At 37.9% G+C, this 27207-nt stretch overlaps 1 protein-coding gene across 1 annotated transcript; it reads left to right on the top strand.

Annotated features, from left to right (window-relative positions):
• Nucleotides 1-20786: 20786 nt before the first annotated feature.
• Nucleotides 20787-22828, top strand: LOC107822290 (large ribosomal subunit protein uL22z-like). Its single transcript, XM_075219632.1, has 7 exons — nucleotides 20787-20920; nucleotides 20992-21028; nucleotides 21161-21201; nucleotides 21779-22009; nucleotides 22109-22211; nucleotides 22291-22358; nucleotides 22572-22828. Exons 1-7 carry the CDS (start codon nucleotides 20918-20920, stop codon nucleotides 22614-22616), a joined length of 528 nt encoding a protein of 175 aa, XP_075075733.1. The 5' UTR covers nucleotides 20787-20917; the 3' UTR covers nucleotides 22617-22828.
• The last annotated feature ends 4379 nt before the right edge of the window (nucleotides 22829-27207 follow it).

Genomic DNA, 27207 nt, shown 5'->3' with positions numbered 1-27207 from the left:
ATTGTGAGCAGGTGAAATATGAGCATTAGAGACCGGGTGGCTTGCTACAGCAGATGGATATTCCCGAGTGGAAGTGGGAGAGGATCACTATGGACTTCGTTGTTGGACTTCCGTTGACTTTGAGGAAGTTCGATGATATTTGGGTGATTGTGGATCGGCCGACCAAATCCGCGCACTTCATTCTAGTGTGTACTACATATTCTTCAGAGCGGTTGGCAGAGATCTATATCCGGGAGATTGTTCGGTTGCATGGTGTCCTGGTTTCCATCATTTCAGATAGGGGCACTCAGTTTACGTCGCAGTTTTGGAGGTCTGTGCAGCGAGAGTTGGGTACACAGGTCGAATTGAGCATAGCTTTTCACCTTCAGACGAACGGGCAGTCCGAGCGCACTATTCAGATATTGGAGGACATGTTGCGTGCTTGTGTCATTGATTTCGGAGGGTCATGGGATCAGTTTCTACCACTTACAGAGTTTGCTTATAACAACAGCTACCAGTCGAGTATTCAGATGGCTCCATATGAGGCTTTGTATGAGAGGTGGTGTAGATCTCCAGTTGGTTGGTTCGAGCCCGGTGAGGCTATGCTATTGGAGACTGATTTGGTGTAGGATGCTTTGGAGAAGGTGAAAGTGATTTAGGAGAGGCTTCGTACAGCACAGTCGAGGCAAAAGAGTTATACTGACAGGAAGGTTCGAGATGTGTCCTACATGGTTGGTGAGAAGGTTCTGTTAAAGGTTTCACCCATGGATGAGGCTACCTGGGAGACCGAGTGGGAGATGCAGAGTAGATATCCTCACTTGTTTGAGGCTTCAGTTATGTTTCTTGACTCGTTCGAGGATGAACGTTTGTTTAAGTTGGGGAGGATATGATGACCCGGCCAGTCGTCTCATGGGTTACCGCTCTGTTTCCCCCATTTCTACTTTTTTATGCTTTGTTTATCTGTGTTATGTGGTATCGGGTTTGTCGAATCGAATCCGGAATGATTTTGGTAAGGTTTGAGACACTTAGTCTGTTTTAAGAAAAGCTTAAGTTGGAAAAAGTCAACCGGACGTAGACGTATGTGTTAGAGGGCTCGAAAGTGAATTCTGAGGGTTTGGTTAGCTTCGGGAGGTGATTTGTGACTTAGGAGCGTGATCGGAATGGGTTTTGGAGGTTCGGAGTAGGTTTAGACTTGAATTGGCGAAGTTGAGATTTTGGCGATTTTTGGTTGGTAGGCGAGATTTTGATATAGGGGTCGGAATGGAATTTCGAGAGTTGTAGTAGTTCCATTGGGTCATTTGGAATGTGTGTGCAAATTTTCAGGTCATTCGGACGTGGTTTGATTGGGTTTTTTAGCAAAAGCGGAATTTGGGAAGATTTTAGAAAGTTTGGCTTGAATCTGATGTGTTTTGGGTGATTTGATGTTGTTTGAGGTGTTTTGATGATTGGAACAAGTTTGAACAGGGTATTAGGATATGTTGGTGCTTTTGGTTGAGGTCTCGGGGGCCTCGGGGTGATTTCGGATGGTTGACGGAGAGGTTTGTGACTTGTGAAGTTGCAGATTTTTGCTGCTTCTGGTGTTTCCGCACCTGCAGATTTTGGACCGCAGGTGCGATGTCGTAGATGCGAAAAAGGTGATCGCAGAAGCGGATAAATACCCGGGAGGCAAGAACCATAAATGCGGTTGTGGGGACCACACCTACGAAGGCGCAGATGCGGTTTTGGCTGAGTTAAATGAAAATCGCAGAAATGGCTCATTGACCGAAGATGCAGTTGAAGTACCGCGGATGCAGAAATGACTAGGGCCAGAATGTTATATTTTCTCCTTCGCGATTTTCAGAGGGTTTCTTCACTTGTAAGCACGAATTTTGGAGCTTTGGGCGATTTCGAAGAGAGAAACCAAGGAGACTTCATTAAGGTAAGGATTTTGGACCTAAAACTCATTTCTATGATAGTATTTCATGGATTAAGGCTGTAATTAAAGGAATTAAAGGGCTAAAAATTGGGGATTAGGGCTTGAGTTTAAGAGGCCTTTAAATGGGGATTTGAGGGGTCATTTGGACTCCGATTTCAGTGTTCTTGGTATGTATAGACTCGTGGGAGGATAAGGATTCCGTTGATGTAAAGTTTATTGAATTCCAAGACGTGGGTCCGGGGGTCAGGTTTTGGTAATTTCGGGATTCTTGGCATTATTTGATTTTTTGCTTGGAGGTGACTCTGAGGATTTTTCGGTTGTTATGGGGTTACACCAAGGTTCTCCGCTCAGTTGGTTCCTATTCGCCTTAGTGGTGGACGCGTTAACACATCACATTCAAGGGGATGTGCCATGGTGCATGCTATTCGTCGATGACATAGTTCAGATTGATGAGTCGCGAACTGGTGTTAACGAGAGGCTGGAGGTTTGGAGGCAGGCTCTTGAATCTAAAGGTTTCAAGCTTAGTAGGACAAAGACGCAATACCTGGAATGTAAGTTCAGTGCTGAGTAGAGGGAAGAGGGCATGGATGTGAGGCTGGAATCATAGGTCATCCCGAGTAGAGGTAGCTTCAAGTACCTTGGGTCGGTTATCCAGGGGGGAGGGGAGATCGACGAGGATGTTACACACCATATTGGGGTAGGATGGATGAAGTGGAGATTAACATCTAGAGTATTGTGTGACAAGAGAGTGTCACTGATACTCAAAGGTAAGTACTATAAAGCGGTGGTCAGGCCAGCCATGATGTATGGGGCTGAGTGTTGGCCGGTTAAGAAATCTCATATCCATAGGATGGAGGTAGCGGAAATGAGGATGTTGAGGTGGATGTGCGGGCATACTAGGATGGATAAGATTAGGAATGTTGATATTCGGGAAAAGGTATATGTGGCTCCCATTGATGACAAGATGCGGGAAGCAAGGCTTAGATGGTTTAGGCATGTTCAGAAGAGAAGCACGAATGCTTCGGTAAGGAGGTGCGAACGTCTGGTTGTGGAGGGCACGGGAAGAGGTAGAGGGCGGCCTAAGAAGTATTGGGGGAGGTGATTAGGCAGGATATGACGAGACTTCAGATTTCCGAGGACATGGCACTTGATAGGAACATGTGGAGGTCGAGTATTAGGGTTGTAGGTTAGGAGGTAGTTGAGTCTTGTCTTATACAATATCGTTGTGAGACTAGTTTGGTAGGGATACTATTTTGCTTTTGCCTTGCTTTGTATCATTCTTCTTGATTTCTGTTTCTATTTGTCATATTTGTTTCATATTATCCCGGTGGTGTTACTAATATTGTCTTCTTTTGTATTTTGTCTTCTTGAGCCGAGGTCCCTTCGGAAACAGCCTTTCTACTCCTTCGGGGTAGGGGTAAGGTCTGCGTACACACTACCCTCCCCAGACCCCACTAGTGGGATTTCACTAGGTCGTTGTTGTTGTCGCTTGGGCTTCGTTCCCTAGGCATATTTTGACGTCCTCGTTCTGATTTTGGATAGATTCGACGTGCGTGGAGGCAGATTCGAAGGGCAAAGGCATCGCAAAGTAGTATTTTCACCGGTTTGAGGTAAGTAATCATTGTAAATCTTGAATTGAGGGTACAAACCCCGGTATTTGACTTGTTTTGATACATACGGTGACGCACATGCTAGGTGACGAGCATGTGGGCATGCACCGGTAGGGATGGTGACTTGGTGCATCCCGTAGCGACTATTAAGTCCCGTATTTGATTTGGAACCTTATGATATTCCATTGTCATGACCCGAATTTTTTTCCCACCCTCGGGGATCGTGATGGCGACTACTAATGTAAGCTAGGCAAGCCAAACCTTTAACTACTTACCTCAATGTCCAATTATTTCTGGTTAACAAATTATAAGGCGATAACGTGATAACAACAGAAATTCAAATTTAAGCGGAAAGCAACAATAAAATATATGAAAACTGTATCTATTACAAATACTTAAGCCTTAACCACCCAAAACCTGGTGTCACAGTGTCACAGACTGTCTAAGATTGCTACATACAAAGTCTGAAGAAAGAACAGTACACTGTTTCTGAGTACAAGGAAAATGAAACAGAAAATAGGGATAGAGGGGGATGTCAGGGCCTTCGAACACCTGCAGGTCTACCTTGAATCTCCGCGTGGACTGAAGGTAGCCTCCACACTATGGTCCCAAAGCTGCTCCGGGATCTGCACATAGTGCAGAGTATAGTATCAACACAACTGACCCCATTTGCTGGTAAGTGTCTAGCCTAACCTCGGCGAAGTAGTGATGAGGCTAGGACCAGAATACAAAATAAACATGTGTAGTTCAAATATATACAACGGAAAAGAAATACAGAAATAACCAGACAAAATGGGATGGGGAGCATGCTGTGGGGGAGATAACAGTTCCGAATAGAAAGACATCAAATAAACGAAAGAAACAACATAACTCGGATATCAACAAAGAATCAGAAATCAATAAATACACGGCATCACCCTTCGTGCTTTTACTCTCGTTCTCACCGAAGCAATCATATAATAAAAATTTGCACGGCATCACCCTTCGTGCTTTTACTCTCGTCCTCACCAAAGCAATCATATAATAAAAATGTGCATGGCATCACCCTTCATGCTTTTACTCTCTTTCCTCACCATATAATTAATAAAATCGGCATGGAATAATACATCATGCGGCACGACATCACCCTTCGTGCTTTACACTCTTTCCTTACAATAATACATGGCATTACCCTTCGTGCTTTATACTCTTTCCTCACAAAACAAAAAATGTACGGCATCACCCTTCGTGCTTTAACTCTCTTCCTCACCCAAACAATAATCACAAACAATAGGGCAAGGAAATAAATGAAATTGCAATAAAGATCCCGACAAGGGAACAACAATTCAACAAATAAATTCCGGCAAGGGAACATCATCAATAACCACAATATCCCGGCAAGGGAGTTAACGAATAAATCAACAATAGCCCGGCAAGGGCGAAACATAATGATCTCTTATCTTTCTCACTTTTGCTTCACAATTCACCTCATAACTCGAGCCAATGCTCTAGAGGTTTAATTATCACTTACACTTTCACAATTCTTTATACAACTTGAGCCAACGCCCCTCAATGTTCATAGGTCACAATTCCTTCCACAAACTTTACACAACAAGTATAAACCATTACCAAGGCATGAAAGATACAATGAAGTCATGATAATCACAATATAAGATTCATGGGCATGCTAGACACCAACGTATAGATACTCGTCACCATGCATGTACGTCGTACTCAATAATTACCACATAGCAAATAGAACTCGACTCCTAATCCCTCAAGCTAAGGTTAGACCAAACACTTACCTCGATACCACGAACACAATTCACGTTTCATTTATAGTTTTACCCCTTGATTCCACCACAAATTCGCTCATATCTAGTCACAAGTTACTTAATTACATCAATAAACGCTAAATGGATCAATTTGAATGCATGAAAATGAATTTTCCAAAGTTTTACCCAAAAAGTCAAAAATTACCCCCGGACCCACATGGTCAAAACCCGAGGTTCGAACCAAAATCCAATTACCCATTCCCCCACGAACTCAAATATATAATTTGTTTTGAAATCGGACCTCAAATCGAGGTCCAAATCCCCAATTTTGAAAAACCTAGGTTCTACCCAAACACCCAATTTCCCCCATGAAAATCATTGATTTTGAGTTAAAATCATGTTAAAAGATGTTAATGATTGAAGAAAACGAGTTAGAAATCACTTACCAATGTTTTGGAGAAGAAAGGTTGTTTGAAAAATCGTCTCTTATGTTTTTGGGGTTTTGAAAAATGAAAAATAACTGAAAATACCGTCTAAATATACTACTCTCAGATGCCATATGTGGACCGCACAAAATCGACTGTGGCTGCACAGTCACCAGTGAACCTGTGCGGACCGCACAAAATCAACTACATTCGTACAGTCACCAGTGTGGACAGCATAAAAACCAGTGTGGACTGCACTTTCAGAGATTTGCACTTCTCTGAACCTCCAATAGCCATGTTTTAAGCCTAATACACCCCGGAATTTATCCGAAAGTCACTCGAGCCCTCGGGACTCCAAACCAAATGTGCATACTAACTCAAAATCATCATATGGACCTACTCGTGCGATCACAACATCAAAATAACATGTAAAATCATGAATTAAACTCAAAACTCAACATTTTCGTCAAGAACTCTCAATGTTCATAACTCTTCAATCGGAAGTCCAACTCACGTCAAATAAACTCCGTTTTTCACCAAACTTCACAGTTATCTTTCAAATGTTATAACAAGTTTGTACCGGGCTCCGAAACCAAAATACGGGCCCGATAAAAATGGTTTCAAACATTAATTCTTTTCTTTATTTCTTAGATCACTCAGTAAAATAATTTCTTTCAAAAATTAATTTCTAAGGCTTGGGACCTCGAAATTCATTTCGGGGCATACTCCCAAGTCCCATATTTTACTGCAGACCTTTCGGGATCGTCGGAACACGGATCCGGGTTTGTTTGCTCAAAATATTAACCAAAGTCAACCATAATCAAATTTTTAACTCTAGAAATTTCTATTTCTCATATTTTCACATAGAAGGTGTTAGCGGAAACGTAAAAGAAAGAACACAAGATTTAACGTGGTTCGGATCAAAATAATCCTACGTCCACCAGAGAACAGTTGCCTTTTTAATATTAACAAAGGAAGGGGAGAGTTCCCAATTACACTTAAGAGAATTTCTCTTTTAACTCTTTACTCACTACAATGTGTTGTATTATTTTTGGGATGGTTTCTACAAATGAAGGAGTGCATCTATTTATAGAGGTAAAGACCTCCTCTAGATGTCATTGGTGACATCAAACTACCTCCTCTTGATGTCATGGGTGACATCAAAGGAGGAAGCTTCCTCCTAGCATCCACACCAACTCTTTCCACCAACTCTTCCAATTGGCATGCCATTGTTGACTAAACATAAACCAACACCTTCAATATCCACCTTGGTTTGCATTTCGAGCGTGCGTGTGAACAACTCTGGCCAAAACGTTTAAGCTTACTGGGAAACCCCGTTGTATGAAACAAGAAGAATCAAATCATTGTTGAACATACCACCTCCACCTAACAACTGTTCTCTTCGGAGTTGCATCAGTTGATGCACACCCCTGCCAAGTCCTTGCAGTGTGCAAACTTAGCGAGTGGGACTATCTTGGTCAATATATCTGCAGCATTATCGTCTGTGATAACCTTTACGACCTTGATAGTTCCCTCTTCAATAATATCTCGAATAAAATGAAATCTGACATCAATGTGTTTAGTGCGCTCATGAAATCTCTGATTTTTCATTAGATGAATAGCACTCTGACTATCACATCTAAGAGTTGATTCCAGCTGAACCAAACTCAATTCCGCTACTAAACCTTTCAACCAGATAGCTTCCTTCACCGCCTCCACTGCTTCCATGTATTCTGCTTCTATCATAGACAAAGCGGCAATCGACTGCAGAGTCGACTTCCAACTAACGACACTGCCAACGAGGGTAAAGATGTATCCAGTTGTGGACCTTCTTCTGTCAAGATCTCCTGCATAGTCAGAATTTACATAACCGAGAATTGAAATACCTCCACCACATTTTCGAAAGGTCAGACCAACACTAGAAGCTCCTTTGAGATATCTCAATATCCACTTGACAGCTTCCCAATGCCTCTTTCTTGGGCGGGACATGTATCTACTTACCACACTTACAGATTGAGCAATATCTGGACGTGTGCATACCATAGCATACATAATGCTACCAACTGCACTGGCATAAGGAATCTTTGACATATGCTCCACCTCATCCTCGGACTGAGGCATTTGTAACTCTGAAAGTTTAAAATGAGGAGCTAATGGTGTACTTACAGGCTTGCACGTATGCATATTGAATCTCTTGAGAACCCTTTCAATATACCTCTTCTGAGAAAGATGTACAACACCGTCTTCTCTTGAAATCTCCATACCAAGGATTTTCTTTGCAGCTCCTAAATCCTTCATGTCAAATTTCTTACTCAACAGTTTCTTCAAAGCATTTATATCTGTAATGTTGTTAGCAGCAATAAGCATAGCATCAACATACAACAATAAATAAATCATTGAGTTACCAGACATCTTCTTGTGATACACACAGCTATCAAATGCACTCCTTGAGAATTCATGTGTAGTCATGAATGCATCAAACCTCTTGTACCACTGTCTAGGGGATTGCTTCAAACCATACAAAGACTTCTTTAGTTGGCATACATGATCTTGTTTTCCCTCAGCTAGGAAACCTTCAAGCTGATCCATATAGATTGTCTCTTCTAGATCACCGTGTAAGAAAGCAGTTTTGACATCAAGCTGTTGAAGCTCCAAGTCAAATTGGGCAACCAATGCTAGTAGCACGCGAATTGATCTATATTTCACGACTGGAGAGAAAATCTCATTGTAGTCAATTCCCTCCTTCTGACTGAATCCTTTTGCAACCAATCTCGCCTTGAACCTAGCATATTCCACTTCAGGAATTCCCTCTTTCTTTCGGTAGACCCACTTGCATCCAACTGTCCTTTTCCCCTTTTGTCTTTTCACTAAGACCCATGTCTGATTCTTGTGAAGAGACTCCATCTCTTCAGTCATGGCTAACCGCCATTGTGCAGCATCCTTGCAAGAAGTTGCTTCAATATACGAGGAGGGCTCCAGATCCTTAATCTCTTCTTGTGCAGCTACGAACGCATATGCAATCAAGTTTGCTTGATCTATAAGGCATTCCGGTTCTCGTGTCTGCCTCTTCTCCCTCCCCTTTGCAATTATGTATGGTTCATTGACAGAAATTTCTTCAAGGTCCACATCTTCTGACTCATCTTTAACTTGAGTCTCTTGATCTTTTTCCTTGGCAAGCTCCACCGGAAGCTCCATCTGCTCGTCGTTCTTGTTTCCTGAAAACTCCACGGAAACTTTACGGGGATCAAGTATAGAGGATTCATCAAAGGTGACATCTCTACTAACTATAAATTTGAGTAAAGACAAACACCAAAGTTTGTACCCTTTTACTCCATCCACATACCCTACGAATATGGCCTTCTTAGCCCTTGGTTCAAGCTTTCCTTCATTAACGTGATAATAAGCTGGACACCCAAATACTCGTAAGTATGAATAGTTAGAGGGTTCACCTGACCATACCTCATTCGGAGTCTTAAAGTCAATTGCCGATGCTGGAGATCGATTGACAATATGAGCAGTAGTGTGAACTGCTTCAGCCCAAAATACTTTGGACATTTTGGCTTGTAGGAGCATACAACGAGCCTTTTCAAGAAGAGTTCTGTTCATTCTCTCGGCAACTCCATTCTGCTGTGGGGTATGCCTGACAGTCCTATGTCTTGAGATCCCATGAACCTTGCAGAATTCATTAAACTCTTCATTGCAAAACTCCAAGCCATTGTCTGTGCGAAGATACTTGATTTTCCGCTCCATTTGATTTTCAACCAAAATCTTCCACTCTTTAAATTCTTCAAAAGCATCACTTTTTTCCTTCAAAAAATGCACTCAAACCTTTCGTGAGAAATCATTAATAAAAGTGAGAAGATACCTCTTTTTGCCCTTTGATGGAAGTTTAGAGGGACCCCATAAATCAAAATGGATGTAGTCTAGCACTCCTCTTGTCTTGTGTTTGCCAGTGCTGAAGCTGACCTTCTTTTGCTTCCCTAGAACGCAGTGCTCACAGAAGTCAAGTGTAATGATCTTCTCACCTTCCAAAAGGTTACGATTGCTCAACATCTCTAGTCCACGTGCACTCATATGACCCAATCTCATGTGCCATAGTCTTGCCTTGTCATCATTAGATAACTGCACTGTAGATGCATTTGAGAGCCAACAATGGTGCTTCCGACCAATGTGTAAAGGCCATTCTCCAGCTTGCCTTTCAGCATGACTAAAGAACCTTTAGTCACCTTTATAGTTCCTGCTTCGCTCATGTACCTGTAGCCTTGTTCATCCAGAGTACTCAGGGAGATCAAATTCTTCTTCATATCAGGAACATGACGGACTTGTGTAATAGTCCTCACGACTCCATCATGGCAGCGAACCCGAACTGAGCCAATGCCAACTATTGCACAAGTTGCATTATTGCCCATTACTACGGTTCCTCCACTTTTCTCATAGCTGCTAAACCAGTCTTTTTGGAACGTCATATGCAGAGTGCAAGTAGAGTCTAACACCCATCTGTTTCCATAACTACTATTATTATTACACGATGTTGTTAGTACATAATCATTATCAAAATCATGTACTTGTTCAACTGTGGATGCACTTGCCTTTTCCTTGGACTTTGACATTGGGCAGTCTCGTTCAAAGTGCCCCTTCTTGCCACAACCCCAACACTCTGTATTCTTCTTGTTCACATGAGACTCTGATCTGTGCTTTGATTTGCTCTTTCCCTGTTGGCTAGTCCGGCCTCTCACAAAAGAGCCCACTTGCCTGGTCATCTCTATCTCCTTCAATGTGCCTCCGCACATCACTAGAGTTAAGTGCCTGCCGCACTTGCTCAAGATTGATAGACTCCTTGCTATACATCATTAAATTCTCAATATCACGATATCCTGAAGTCAATGAAAATAGCAAAGCACATGCAAGCGGCTCCTCTTCCTTTTTAATTCCTGCAATCTATAAGTCCATGACAAGTTTATTGAACGCATCTAAATGATCTTGTAACGAAGTACCTGACCCCATATTAAATGTGTGAAGACGCCATTGTAACAACATCCTTGTTGTCACTGATCGGTCTTGGTATAGCCCTTCTAGCTTTTCCCATAACTGTTTGGCCGTCTCTTCGGTATCCGTACTCACTTCACAAAGCACGTTAGGTGCAAGGGATAGTTGGATTGCACTCAATGCATCCCCTTCAATCTTCTCCTTGTCGGGAGTTGATATATCCTTAGGATACTTTCCATCAATAGCATGGATTGAACCTTCCCTCCGCAGTAACGCCATCATCTGGATCTTCCAGATATTGAAGTTGTTGCGTCTACTAAATCTATCAATTTCAAACTTCATGGGACTCATCTTTGCTTGTTCTTCCTCCTTGGATCGTTAAAGAATCTTATTGCTCTGATACCAATTGTTAGAGGAAACGTAAAAGAAAGAACACAAGATTTAACGTGGTTCGGATCAAAATAATCCTACGTCCACCAGAGAACAGTTGCCTTTTTAATATTAACAAAGGAAGGAGAGAGTTCCCAATTACACTTAAGAGAATTTCTCTCTTAACTCTCTACTCACTACAATGTGTTGTATTATTTTTGGGATGGTTTCTACAAATGAAGGAGTGCATCTATTTATAGAGGTAAAGACCTCCTCTTGATGTCATTGGTGACATCAAACTACCTCCTCTTGATGTCATGGGTGACATCAAAGGAGGAAGCTTCCTCCTAGCATCCACACCAACTCTTTCCACCAACTCTTCTAATTGGCATGCCATTGTTGACTAAACATAAACCAACACCTTCAGAAGGCTTTCCGGATATAGGTCCGGACCACGCACGCAAATCAAGGTGAGGTAAAAAGGAGGTTTTTAGGCCTCAGAACTCTGAATTCACTTGCAACACAAGTGATGACCTTTTAGGTCGTCACATCCGTACTTTAGCTATTTATTTTATAGTTTGGGTTGTATGCCATGTTTGGGGCCCTATGCCGACCTGTTGAGACCCTTAGGGGTATTTTACTATTTTTCTCACTTTATTTGCTAAAAGCATATCCTCAGTCATGTTTTACCAATTTAAAAGTTTAAGACTGGTTTTATCACTCTACTTCTAATTGTGAGGACTGTTCGGGGCGAGTTCCTTAAGTTTTATTGTTATGCCCGAGAGGCTGTAAGGTTAGGGACTGAGAGAGGTTGAGAACCAAACAATGAGGATATTATATGTATATATTATGGATCGGGTTGCACGCCGCAGCGATACTCATATGGATCGGGCTGCACGCCACAATGATACATATATTGGATCGGGCTATGCGCCTCAGCGATATGACGCTTGGGCTGTAAGAGCCCCTCCGGAGTTTGTACACCCCCAGTGAACATAGTCGACTATAAATTATAGATCGGGCTGCACGCCGCAACGACTACTATGATTTCTATTATTGTGAGATATTCAGGAGCCGAGTGCTGAGAGTGAGTACCAAGTGACGAGAGTTGAGTCACGAGTGACTGAGAGGCTGCCCAAGGGGCCATATTCTGAGTGATTCCTTGCCCGAGGGGCCCTGTTGTGATGTTTTCCCTGATTTCACTCTCCTTTCTAATAAGCCTCAGTTGGATATATATATTTCTAAGTATCTGATTTCGAATGTTTTAAACTGGAAATGTTGATTTTATGACGAAACTGATTTTAAACGGTAAAGTTGATCTGTTATTCTGTTGATTATTCAGTTATATGTTTTTGAACTGCTCGTCACTACTTTCAATCCTTATTTACCTTAGTTACTTACTGAGTTGGCATACTCACGTTACTCCCTGCAACTTGTGTGCAGATCTAGGTGCCCGAGCGGTCGAGTGAGGGCCTTCAGCTGATTCAGCATTGCCGGAGATTTCGAGGTAGCTGCATGGCGTCCGCAACCCTGTTTTCTCCCTCCTATCTTGTTATCTTTCCGCATTTTTCTAGACTATTGATGTAGTAGGTATTCAGACTTGTACTAGAGGCTCTAGACTCGTGACACCAGGTTGATGAGGCTGTGTAGTTTTCCTATTATTTTGACTTTCCGCATATCTTTTGTTGCTTTAACGCTTATAACAAAATTTGGTATTCAAAACTTGTGTTAGAAAAATGGCTTAAATGTTAAAGGAAAAAGGGTTATGGTTAATTGATTAGTTGGCTTGCCTAGTAGTGTTGTAGGCGCCATCACGACCGGTATTTGGGATCGTGACAGAAATAAGCCTAAGTCCCGTATTAAAACTTATAATCTGCCCAGACATCCTTCATCAAGATCGCGGAAGCATCATCGCGATTGTTGACATCCAATTTTGTCCCACCTTTTTTCTACTTAATTTCCTTGCGTTTCCTGGTCATTAATGCTCTAATAGTGTATTATTATTTATTTTATGGTTATTACTGCCATTATTATAATTATATTACTTTTAGGATTAATATCACTATTAACAATATTATTATTATTATTACTGTTATTATTATTATTATTATTATTATTATTATTATTATTATTGTTAGTAGTAGTAGTAGTAGTTTATTTGTTACTATTAGTACCATAATTATTATTATTAATATTGCCATTAATATTAAAAATATTATATTTTCTTTATATAAACTAACTATATATTTTGAATAATCTATATGTCTATCATATTATTGTATTATGTCCAAATTATCAAGACAAAGGAAGCACAAAGAAATTAATAAGAAGAAAGAAAATGGCATCAAATTAGGCTCAAAGGATAACCCATTTTTATAGATGACTCCAAAGTCTGCCAAAATGATTAGCCCACGTAGTAAAATTCCTTTTGAAAACTAATGAGCCCAAATATAATTTATCATATTTTCATTTAAGCCCAACGGAAGCCCAATCTGCCTAGCCCATCTAAAAGAATCCTCCAGAAGCTCTTATCTCGACCGTAGGATTAAAATTAGAATGATCCAATGATCCTCCTTTCTTAAGATTTAGACCTAATAGTATTTAGACTTGCTAGGGTTTTGAAATCTCAATCTCTCTGTGCAGCCGCCCACCCCTTTCCTCTCTTGGACAAAATTCCAACTCACTTTCACTATTTTCGTCAAATTCTTCATTCTCTCTATTGCATATTCAATGAAAAGCCGAAAACTTTTGTATCAAAGTTGACCAAATCGCTAGTTCTCTGAAGCAAGAGGACGATTTTGTTGATCTTCTTTCTGTCACAATTTGGATGAATCTTGAACGAGCAATTTTGAATTTCAAATGGATCTTTCAATTCCCGCTTCCAAAACCCTAGTTTTCTCCTATAAATACTCCTCAACTCTCCAGCCGAAAGATCATCTGGGAATCCTCAAAAAATAGTTAGAACACGGCAAAATCGAGTCAACAAGTAATTCTCTTCTTTAATCTGTCTCTATTTAGTTCGCTAAAACAAAGTTTCAATCTTGTTACGTGGAGGGAGTAGATCTGAAATCTCAAAGTTCTAGTTCACTGCCTCTAAAAAGGTCAATAATTTTAAAATCTGTTCTTCCTACTTTTCTTTCTTTATATCACGAGTAAGTGTTTGGTTTATGTCTAAGATGTATGATTTAGTTTGTTTCTCTACATAGAAATTATATTGTAGATTCTTCATTTGGATTGTTTTCGAAATTATAAAAAAAGAAAATGGTTAAGTTTAAATGTGTTTTTTGTATTATTAAGATCTTGATTTGAATGTGTATTTTGCAAAAGTTATATATTAAGATTTTATTTAGAAATCATGTTTTAGGAATGGTTCTCTGATTTATTACATAAATATGGTAGGATGAAAATGTACTCTTTCTGTGTTTAAGATATGGTGTATAAAACACTAATATAGATGTACTTTTGAAAGCATGCTTATTAGGATTGTGAATCTAATTATTTTGTTGAAGACACCTTGAATCTAATACCTGTCATAGGGAATATTTTTATTTTTTTAACACTATTTATTGGTAAAATCATGTCCATTTGAGTAAAATATATGTCCAAATTGGTGATATATGACTGTGTTCTTCTGTGTTTATACATTGTCGGATATCATGCATGCCCATGACTCTTTTATGTATCTCTATGCTAGATATATTCTTTCTGCATAGTGAATGAATTTAAAATCATGGTTTAAGCCTATGTTATGTTAGAGACAGTGCACTTAGGATATCAGTTAGCCAGTGACGAAATGGATTGGAAATTTACCATATCTACTTTATGAAAAACAAGTATGTCTTCACTGATATGTACAACATAAGTGTTTAAGCATAAACTTGTTTAATAATTTATTGTTTAGAGTAGCATGTCATAAAAATCTGATTCTCGTCAATTTTAGTCATTTAGTTGTAAAGACTTGTATATGAATTTTCTGTTAAAGCTTTCCTTTGATATTTGACGGTGAAAGATTGTATGAAATCCTTGAATAGTAATTTTCCCTTTATTTCGTAAAAGAATCTTGGCTCTATTACCTTACTGATTGTATACGCCTAATAAGTATTAACTAGGATAGTCATCTTTGTTTTAGCCATTGAAGAGTAGTGTTCTGTCTAAACTTTCTTTGTGTTTTGATTTTTATACATGATGTTAAGATTCAGACTTCTCCTTCTAATCTCTATTTCCCTTTTTATCTTGTTTACATATACACTTTGGAGCAATTTTTTGAGTCTCAATGCGAGACTCGTTGTTGCCATGAAGTCGTCGCTGCTGCGTTTCCTCTACCATATTTCTCCTTCATAGACCTGATTATTCGTGTGGGATAGACGCAAGAAAAATGCCAAAGTTAATTTTGGTCATCCCTAGAAAGGGGTTGGATTATCATTGTTATTCGACATTTTATTTTCTATTAACTGCTTTTTATATATTTTGTTTACTATCACTCTTAGTTAATTCTTGCATGAACGTGTAAGGGTAACCAATACAGTTAAAATTGAATTAGTTATCCCAACAACACCTACCTGTCTAAGTAGTGCTTATGAAATTAGTTTAACTGAATAATGGTTAAGTCAATATGGGTTGATCCTAGTTTTAGTCCAATTAGAATTTTGCCCCTACTGAGTATTCTTTTTGCAATACTCAAGCTAACTATCTTGTAAATCAATATCATGCTTTGTTTATCTATTAGAGCTTTAAACAAATAAAAAATGCATTTGTTTCTTAACTATTCTTAACTTCAAGCCTTTACAATTTTTAATTAAAGCCTTTGGGCATTTTCGTCCAGTGTCTTTTTGCAGTTAAAATCCTAAAATTAAATTGGAGTTATCAAATGACGTATAATATTTTGTGAAATATTTTAACTCTTCTAGTCTAACAGTCTTACAAAGCATTAGTTAAATTATACTAAGTCCGGAAGGTAACCGCGTCTTATGGGATTTTGAGGTGTGCCTCACACCTTCCCCTTAAGTTAATCTGAACCCTTACCTTAGAATCTCTCATATTTAATAGATTTTAATGGATTTTAACTTTACATTATCTTGTTTAAAATAGGTGTCCTAATTCACCTTTAAAACAATTAGGTGGCGACTCTTTAATTAATAATTAATTCAGGAATTACCAATATGTTATACTCTAATTTGACCCGGTTAAAATGAGGTATAACAGCGATCGCGAAGGACAATGCTTCCCCTGCCAAGGTCTCCTTCTTTGCATTTGCAATTGCCAAGATACGTTCGCAAAGAACACCCTTAGTCAACCCTTCGTGTCCGTGGACACACAGCCGCGTTCGTGAAGGCCAAAGTCTGCCAGCCCATTCCTTCTTCGCGTTCGCGAAGGCACCTCCACATTCACGAAGAGGAACCAGGTCATCCATCGCGTTCGTTAGGCCTGCTTCGCTTCCCCGAAGAGCAACCACTGCTCCATTCCAAATTCCTTCTTCACGATCGCGGGACCACCTTCGCAATCGCGAAGAGCACCAGCAAAAATCTGCCAACTTTAACATTGTTCTAGGTGGTCCAAAACTCACCCGAGCCACCCGGGACCCCTCTCCCTCCCATTTATACCAACAAGTCCATAAACATAATCCGGACCTATTCAAGGCCTCGGAACATATAAAATAACATTGCAACCAAGAATCACACCGCAAACTAACTACCCAACTTATAAACTTCAAACTTCTTCCAACTAGCTCCGAACACGACGAATCATACTTAGACAACTAGGAATAATACCAAATTTCACACACAATGCCAATATGGATAAATGAACCTACTCCATGTCAACATGCCAAACGGGATCCGATATCAACCAAAGTCCACTTCAAGTCAAACTTAAAAACTCTAAAACCTTCAAAATGCCAATTTTATCAATAAGCGTTGAAACGCTCGCGGTCCACCCGAGATTAGATCCGAATATATGCCAAATTTTAAAATTACCATACGAACCTATTGGAACCTTCAAATTCCCATTTTGAGGTCGTTTACTCAAAGTGTTAACTTAAGTCAAACTCGGCCACCTTGGGCCACTATTATGGAACTAAATGTTCCGAATTCAACTTGAAACCTTTCAAAATAAAACCAGTCGCCCTACAAGTCATAAAATAGGAAAAACACACACTAGAAGTCTTAAATAGCTAGTGGAATAGGATTCTAGAAAGCAAAACGTCCGGTTGAACCTTTATATTCTCCACCTCTAAAATAAGTGTTTGTCCTCGAACGGGTTCAAAATCATACCTAAAGTGCCAAATAAGTATGGATATCTACTACGTATGTCCTCCTCAGTCTTCCAATTCGCCTCTTTGACTGGCTGACCCCTCCACTGAACCTTCATAGATGAAATCTCCTTAAACCTCAACCTTCAAACTTGCCTATCAACAATGACAATCAGCTCCTCCTCGTAACTCACTCTCATCCATTTGAATTGTGATATAATCCAACACGTGGGACTTGTCGGCATGGTACCTCCGGAGCATAGACACGTGAGATGCCTGATGAACTGCTAATAGGCTAGGACGCAAATCAAGTCTATATGCAACCTCGCCAACTCGCTCCAAAACCTCGTACTCAACTTCCCTCTTCTAGTGAATCTCATGATACCCTTATACTTTCAAATGTACCTTCTCGACCACCATAAATAACAAATCACGCGCTTTTTTATCCGTGTAACTCTTCTACTTGAACTAATGTGCAAAGTCGCTCCTGAATCAACTTTACCTTATCCAAGACATTCTTTACCAAATTAGTACCATACAACCTAGCCTCTCGAGCACGAACCAATCGATAGGGGAACTATATCGTCGACCATTTTTAGAGTACTAGTCTTATGTTACGCGCGTTGCGCGTGCACCCAACTCAATTAATATATACTTTTTAAAAATCATATAAATATTATATTAAAAATTTGTATTTGAGGTATAAAATATAATCTAAGAGAGTGAAGAGTGTTGAATTAATTAATGAATAGCAATTTAATAAATTTGACTCTTAATATTATATTATAACTTATCTCTTGTTTTTTAATTTTTTACGCTGCCGTTTCTCTTCTCAAGGGCACAAGTTATGTACCCTATTTATGTCAATTTGAAAAATAATTTTTGATGAATTATTAAAAGAGTCGAGTTGGATTATTTTGCTAATTAGTTAATTAAGTGACTTAATTATTTGTCACACAGTAAAATATTTTGTTGAATTGCATTGTTAATGCTAGCTTGTGCCAAATTTCAAATATTCAATAATTATTGTTTTTCCAATCATATTCTATTTTTAAATGGTAAATCAATGATCACTATTTTTTTTTTGATTTTTGTGTTAAAGAATCGTTATTGTTATTAACTTTTCTCAACCACTAAACTCTCTCTCTCTCTAACTATTTTCTTAGTTATTTGTTCAGCTTATTGAGCGTTGTTTTCAAATACTACAATACATAAATCGATAAAGAAAAAGATATTTTGAGTAGGAAAGGAGTTCAATATAATATGAAATAAATTATAGTTCATATATATACTGAGATGTTAATTATAGTTTTTATTGGTTCGAAAATTGACTCGTGAATGATGAAATAGACAAACTAATAATCATTAGATTAAAATTCAAATCACAAAATTTGAAAGCATATACGGTTACATATTGCAATTTTAAAAAGAAGCAAATCTTAATTTATATTTAGATTCAATAGTTAAGTTATTTATTTAAAAAGTAATTCTATGTTGGATAAATTATATTTATCTACAAGATAAAATTAAAATCACCAATAATATATTAAACTTTAGTTGATCTAAACATTAAAAATTTTGAAGTCTATTTTACAATATTCCATTTTTAACTTTTCTAGAATTGACCTTTTTATTCAAAAAGATAAGACTCCATTTCCTTTTTAAAAGAAGTCATGTTGAAGTTAAAGAATGCCCGGACAATCCAATTTTTCGGAAGTTAAAAGTGCTTATTTTTATGGGGGTTTTACCTAGATATACTGTATTAGATACTTATTTACCTATGTTTTCTTTATTTTGTAGTTTTTAATAAGTATCTAGGTTTTTCTTATAAATTGTATACATTGCTCCTTAAAAGGCTCCCGCCCCATTATTAGTGCCTTCAATTAAGAGATTCAATTATATCCTTTCCTTTTTTTCCCATCTCCTCTTCTCTCTCCTTTTTTTACATCAAAATCCCTTAATCTACGCCCAAAATCTCCATCTTCTCTCTTCCCACCATTGCCGACAACTTTATATTATTAAAGAATCATCAATTGTATCGTTCTTTTGCTAGAAGATTGGACAATACTGAAAATGACGAATTATTCAGGAATTGTCTGATAATTATATCATAATTGTATTTGAATTGTATCAGGTACATCAATGCCTAAAATATAATTGTATCATACTTGTATCACAATTGTTTCTAACTTGTATCTAGTACATTAATACCCAAAATAATACCTGATACAATACTAATAAATTAATATACAATTATCATATATTTGAGATACAAACTGTGAAATTCGTCTCGAACGTATAACTACTCGTAACAATGTACAATGAATATACAATTATCATATATTTGTCATACAATTCCTGCAACAATTATGTATATATATATATATATATATATATATATATATATATATATATATATATATATATATACAATTATAATACAACTGCGATACATTTTTGAAAAATTATGTTACAAGAATACAAGATTCAAAACTTACCTACAACCTGATTCTAGAGCAATTATTCTGAATTTCGTCTGCATTGTATCAATAAGAAATAGAGATTTTGGGTGATTAGTAAGAAATAGAGAATTGGATTTGAAAACCTTTGGAAAAAGGAAAAGAATCAGAAATTTAGGGGTGGGTTTATTATAAAAATAAAAGAGAGATTTAGGTGATTATTAAGAAAGGGAGAAAAAAGAAACAAAAATCTTAAATGTAGGAGGGTTATTGGAAATGGTAGGTGAGCGTCGTGTAACTAACATGCTAAAATTAAGAGATCTTGAATTGTTTTCCTTTTAATAGTTTTGTATATAATTAAATGTAGATATACAAAGTAATTAATAAAAAGTCTAAATAAAGATGGTAGATAGGTTTCTATTATAGTATAGCTAGATAAAAATCTATTATTATTAAATGTCAAAAGTTAACAGAAGAGAATTGCAAGTGATTGGGTAGGAATATTAAAAGAAGTTTATATAAGGGAAATATTTAATTGAAAACCTCTTTCATAGTTAAATAAGGAAAGAAGCAATATGTAAAATTTTAGCCATTTAAAAGTCCTAAATATTAGGAATTTAATTCAAATAAAAATTTTGTCCAATATAAAATTTATTTTAAAGGACAAAAAAGGGTGAATAATATTTCGCTAAGTGCTTTCGTACTTTTAATATAGCACAGATAGATATAAATATAGATTTGATGTAATTTCAAAACTTAGGTATATCATGAAAACGAGTTTTACAAATGGGTCTCTATATTATAAAACTTTGAAGAATTAACCCAAATAGCCGTCCACCCAATCGCTTAAACTAAAAATAGTCGGCGAAGGTATAATATATGCATAATTTATGTATTATATATATATAATTATATATAATCAATATATATAGCTAGAAAAAATAAACAATGAATATGGACGGCTATTTGCGTAAAGATCCCTTATAACTTCCCCATAAAAGAAAGAAAGCCTAGCACAAGTTAAAGGCCCAAATACTCCAAAAGGCCTAGTAAAAATATACCCAGCTGAATTAATTAAAACCCTATAATATACCATTACATGCACGAAAGCCCTAGCAGCGAAAAGACATCTGTATCAGCAGCTGCTGGAGCGTAGCAGCATCAACGGCAACCATGGTAAGTCAATGAGTTAAAACTTTCGAATCCTCCCATTGATTCGTGCTTTAATCCTTTTGCTTTTTATTTAGGGGAAGTATTCAAGGGAACCAGAGAACCCCACAAAATGTGAGTACTCAATATGATAAGACACATTTAAGTTGCAAGGCTCATGATTTTTGTAACATTATTTAGAGTGTTTTATATGGTGGTTTATTTAGTTTTCTAATATTATGATTTGGGGTTGTATTCTTGTATCAGCTTGCAAAGCTAGGGGTTCGGATCTCAGAGTTCATTTCAAGGTGTGTGATATATATATATATATATATATATATATATATATATATATATATATATATATATATATTATGTCATTTTTCTGCAGTTGCATATTGAGTAACAAGAGCTTTTACTATATTGCATTCTAGATTAATCAAGCTTCATCTGTTTGTATCTCATTTGTATGTGAAGTAGTGGTTCCCTTTTTCTGGATTAAGCATGCTGCTACTTTTGTGATTAGCTTCAAGTATAATTACTTGTCAAAGCTAAACATATTCGTCAATTAACAGTTTAGTCATTCTGTTCTTGCTTAGTTAAATATGTGTCTTAAGCTGGTGGATTTGAGATAGGAATGAGCTTGAATGGTTTAGTTCTAGTATTTCCTTGATTTGTTTGGATAAGTAAATCATCTCTTGGGTATTGTTGAACTTCATTACTCAAATCGAATACAAAAAATTATTATGCTTATATAGCACAGTGTGTTTTTGGAAAGTGGAGAATTAACTTGTTGGAATGATATTCAACAGTTGTAACTTTTGTGGTTATTCTGATCTCTCCATGCTTTTTGTGACTCAATTTGTATTTATTATCAACATGTAGAACACTAGAGAGACAGCGCATGCCCTTAGGAAGATGCCTTTGGACAAGGCAAAGAGATACTTGGAGGATGTTCTTGCCCACAAACAGGCTATTCCCTTCACACGATTTTGTCGTGGGGTTGGTCGTACTGCTCAGGTAAAGAATCGCCACTCAAATGGGCAAGGACGTTGGCCTGTCAAATCTGCAGGGTTTATTCTTGATTTACTCAAGAATGCTGAGAGTAATGCTGAGGTATGTTTGGATTTGTAGGATTATTTACTTTTGTGTAGATTCCTCTACTTCCTCCTATCTCTAAGAGATGAGTTGATTGTTGCTTTCACCTCATTTTAGGTCAAAGGCTTGGACGTGGATTCACTTTACATAACTCACATCCAAGTAAACCAAGCGCAGAAACAGAGGCGCCGCACATACCGTGCCCATGGAAGAATCAATCGTGAGTGCCCATATTTTCTAAATGGTTCTTGTAGCTGATGATATGCTATTATGATTCTAACCTCTTGGCCTTTCTGTAGCCTACATGTCGAATCCGTGCCACATCGAGTTGACATTGTCTGAGAAGGAAGAATCTGTCAGGAAGGAGGTATTAGTTTTATGCTCTGCCTCATTGTTCTTTCCCATAGTTGATTCTCATAACTTGAATACATGGTTTATACTTTATTTCAGTTGACTTTGCTTTCCATTAGTCTATCTTTAATCTGATTGTTTCTGCCATCATGTTGTCCTTGGAAAGTGTTGTATCTTTCACAACCTAAATCTTTTTGTAAGTATGCCTAAATATTTTCTATTCATGCAGCCCGAGACTCAATTGGCTCCCAGTAAGACAAAGGCATCCTCTTGAGTGGAGGAATGAATCTCTGATTTTTCTAAGTATAATTTCAATGTCCCTATAGCCTTAGTATCAGGAGAATTTTGTGGTGTTTGAAGTATTTTCCATAGGAATGTGTTTTTTTGTAATTTTTCTATTTCGGATTTTGAAGGTTGTCATTTTGAGGCATGTTTTCCTAGAAATTTTGGAGTTCTATCTTGCAATTTCAAAGATTGAATTGGGAATGTTTATGTTTTGACGGCTACATAAATATTTTAATTGCTTTTCTTCTAATTGTTATCGGTGTTAAATTTAATTTGTCGCTTGAAACGGAAGTAGATTCTGGACTGTTTGTTCATTTAGGGGGTCAAAAAATAAATTCTATAAAGGTTTCTTTACTTTAACGGGTTAAAAAATCAGAAGTAGAGAAGATGAAACTTGAAAATTGTAGAAAATCTTCAATTCCAGCTTTAGCACTCGTGGAAAAATGTATACTATTACAAAATTAAGTTTGAGAAAGATGAATATTGGCTAATGAATGGAGATTTTTACAAGGCAATTTTGGCTGTTTTGAAAGAAATTATGAAAAATAGTTGTAATATTTCAAGGAAAGCAAAGTGAGACAATTGACACCGCGAGAGCCGGAAAATTAATAGTGGTAGCCGGTGGGATAAAAAAATTCTTCAAATTCAAAAGAATCTAGCACAACAAAGCCAAATTTATGTTCTATGTTAAGCTGTACTGAAGTACCAACAAGCTTAATATCATATGGAGCTACAAAAACTCGTAGATAAGTCTCAATCCCAAATTAGCACGGATCAACTATATTAATCCTTAATATCATATGGAGCTACAAAAACTCGTAGATAAGTCTCAATCCCAAATTAGCACGGATCAACTATATTAATCCTTAATTCATGTTCTAGGTTAAGCTGTACTGTAGTACCAACAAGCTTAATATCATATGGAGCTACAAATACTTGCAGATACGTCTCAATCCCAAACTAGCAGGGATCAACTATATTAATCTTTAATTCATGCTCTAGGTTAAGTTGTACTGAAGTATAACAACAACAAACCAATAGTTCCCACAAGCAGGGTCTAGAGAGGATAAGATGTATGCAGCCTTACCCCTACCTACTCTTGGAAGGGCAGAGAGACTGTTTCCGAAAGACCCTCGGCTAGAGAACGACTGAAAAAGAAAAGGTAATTGCAACAAGTAGGAATAACAACAAGATGAAATAAAATCGAATCCAAGAATGCAGTCAAACTCTAGGTAGTAATAGCCATCTATGGAGAAAAGTTTTCATATTAACACTAACATTAGCGAACTGAGTAAGACAAAGAGAAACGCTCGACTACCTACGAACCTTGTACCCTAATCTTTGACCTTCACACCCTCTTGTCTAGGGCCATGTCCTCAGTCAACTCCAGTTGCGCCATGTCCCGTCTAATAACCTCTCCCCAAGACTTCTTAGGCCTACCTCTACCCCTCCTGCTACCCACCGAGGCTAACCGCTCGTATCTTTTAACTAGAGCTTCTATACTTCTCCTCTTAACATGCCTGAACCATCTCAACCTCGCCTCCCGCATCTTATCCTCCACAGGGGCCACTCCTATCTTTTCCCGAATAACTTCAATCATAACCTTTTCCAACCGGGTATGCCCTCACACCCACCTCAACATCTTCATCTCAGCTACTTTTAGCTTCTGGGATGAGAGTTTTTGACCGACCAATACTGTGCTCCATACAACATAGTCGGTTCCACTACACCCTTGTAGAACTTACCTTTAAGTCCCAGCGACACATTATTATTACACAAAACACCAGAAATGAGCCTCCACTTCATCCATCCCGCTCTGATACGATGTGTGACATCTTTATCAATCTCCCCGTCATCTTGTATTATAGATCCAAGATACTTGAAACTACCTCTCTTGGGGATGACTTGCGTTTGGGATCAATATCAGCAATGCAGTTCATCCAACGATAAACTTAATCCGAATTATAGAGATCGCCCATTATCCCCCTACACACATGGTTACCAGATACCCATGGAGAAGCACATTACAGTACTTGTATGCTTCTAGCCGGAATTTTATTAAAAATGGGAGCGTATGGATTAATTCGAATCAATATGGAATTATTACCTCATGCCCATTCTATATTTTCTCCTTGGTTGATGATAATAGGTACAATACAAATAATCTATGCAGCTTTAACATCTCTTGGCCAACGGAATTTAAAAAAAGAATAGCCTATTCCTCTGTCTCTCATATGGGTTTCATAATTATAGGAATTAGTTCTCTAACCGACACGGGACTTAATGGAGCCCTTTTACAAATAATATCTCATGGATTTATTGGTGCTGCACTTTTTTTCTTGGCACTTCTGGATAGGTATCCTACATCTGAACCGAATTCTTTCTGGTTAAAGAATCTCTTTCTAGTTGCTCTGGAACAATTAGGAGATTCTCTAGAAGAAATACGGGGTTCTGCTTCTGGCGGCAACATGCTTGGTCCCGCTTATGGGGTCAAATCAATACGTTCTAAGAAGAAAGATTGGAATATCAATCTCATCGAGATCATCGATCTCATACCAAATCCCATCAATCGAATCACTTTTTCTTATCAATGAATAGATCTCTTTATCTCAGGTATAGTTGGTTAGGATGAAGCGTTAGTAGATATAGCAAGTGTGCCGGGGATGCGGCTCGGGTATAGTAGGTCTGGACGCCTAGCATGAAAGCCTCACCTCCATATCCCTTCCTGGGTACCATTGTTGAACTTGCACTCCAAGCATTCCATCTTGGTCCTGCTCAACTTTTAACCCTTAAGACTTTAGGGTTTGCCTTCAAACCTCTAGGGTCCTGCTCAATTAAAATTATGTCATCGGTAAATAACATATACCATACCTCACCTTGAATATGTCTCGTCAATGCATCCATCGTCAAGGAAAATAGAAATGGACTAAGAGCTGATCCCTGGTACAACCCCATCATAACCAGAAAGTGTTCCGAGTCTCCTCCCGTTGCTCTAACCCGCGTCTTAGCTTCATCATACATGTCCTTAATCACCTTAATCACTCATTCTTGTCATGACCCCAATTTCTCTCCATAGGATGTCGTGATGGCACCTAGTTTTACGGACTAGGTAAGCCTAACACTTACCGAATTAAATGACATAATTTAATCAAAAACAACTATTAAACATGAAACTAAAATTTCTATCGTAAACCAATAATCCAAACATGACATAATATCCCAAAATTGGTAGTACAAGTCATAAGTTCTACTGAGTTTACTAGGAAAGTCTACTAAGTACAACTGTTCGGAAAGAAATAGACAGTACAAGTACGATATCAGAAGGTGACTCCGAGGCCTGCGAACACGACGACATGTTTACCTTGAATCTCCACAGTAAACCCAAACATTTAGCTAGTGATCAACCAACTCCGAAGTACCTGGATCTGCACAAAAATATGCAGAAAGCGTAGCATGAGTACTCCATAGCGGTACCAAGTACGTATCAAGACTAACCTCAATAAAGTAGTGACGAGGGACAATCAAGACACTTACTAGACTAATTAACTTGTACAAGTATGAATGTGAAACTAACAGGAAAACAATGTCAATTTAAAGCTAAGCATGGTAAAGTCAACAAAAACAATACTAGCAATAAAGCGCTAGAAACAACGATTAGCAACAGGGGACAAACATGTAAGAATACCATAGAGTAAGCTGAACATAATTTAAGTATGGTAAAATAGGGACCCGTAAAATGTGACTAAGAGGTGAAATACCTCAGGAAAATCTTTGAACCAACAAGCTTAATATCATATGAGCTACAAACATTGCAGTTACGTCTCAATCCCAAACTAGCAGGGATCAACTATATTAATCCTTAATTCATGTTCTAGGTTAAGCTATACTGAAGTGCCAACAAGCTTAATATCATATGGAGCTACAAACATTGACAGATACGTCTCAATCCCAAACTAGTAGGGATCAACTATATTAATCCTTAATTCATGTTCTAGGTTAAGCTGTACAGAAGTACCAACAAGCTTAATAACATATGGAGCTACAAACACTGGCAGATGTCTCAATCCCAAACTAGCAGGGATCAACTATATTAATCCTCAATTCATGTTCTAGGTTAAGCTGCACAGGAAGTACCAACAAGGTTAATAACATATGGAGCTACAAACACTAGCAGATGCCTCAATCCCAAACTAGCAGGGATCAACTATATTAATCCTTAATTCATGTTCTAGGTTAAGCTGTACAGAAGTTTAACACTTCAGATACGTCTCAATCCCAAACTAGCAGGGATCAACTATATTAATCCTTAATTCATGTTCTAGGTTAAGTTGCACTGAAGTACCAACAAGTTTAATATCATATGGAACTACAAACACTAGCAGATACGTCTCAATCCCAAACTAGCAGGGATAACTACATTAATCATTATCTATGTCACTTCATGTAACTTGCCTAGTCTCACTCCAATATTCAAAAATTTAGGTTATCTAAGACGAGAAGTTTTTAAAATTTTCTACATGCGTATAAATCTCTCTAAAGACTCCTACAGCGGAAAAGGCAAATGAAAACTTTGATCGATA

The sequence above is a fragment of the Nicotiana tabacum genome, chromosome 8 (genome assembly GCF_000715075.1).
Source record: "Nicotiana tabacum cultivar K326 chromosome 8, ASM71507v2, whole genome shotgun sequence".
Taxonomy (NCBI): Eukaryota; Viridiplantae; Streptophyta; class Magnoliopsida; order Solanales; family Solanaceae; genus Nicotiana; species Nicotiana tabacum.
The sequence above is the reverse complement of the archived record's forward strand: the minus strand, read 5'-3'. Positions and strand labels throughout refer to the sequence as shown.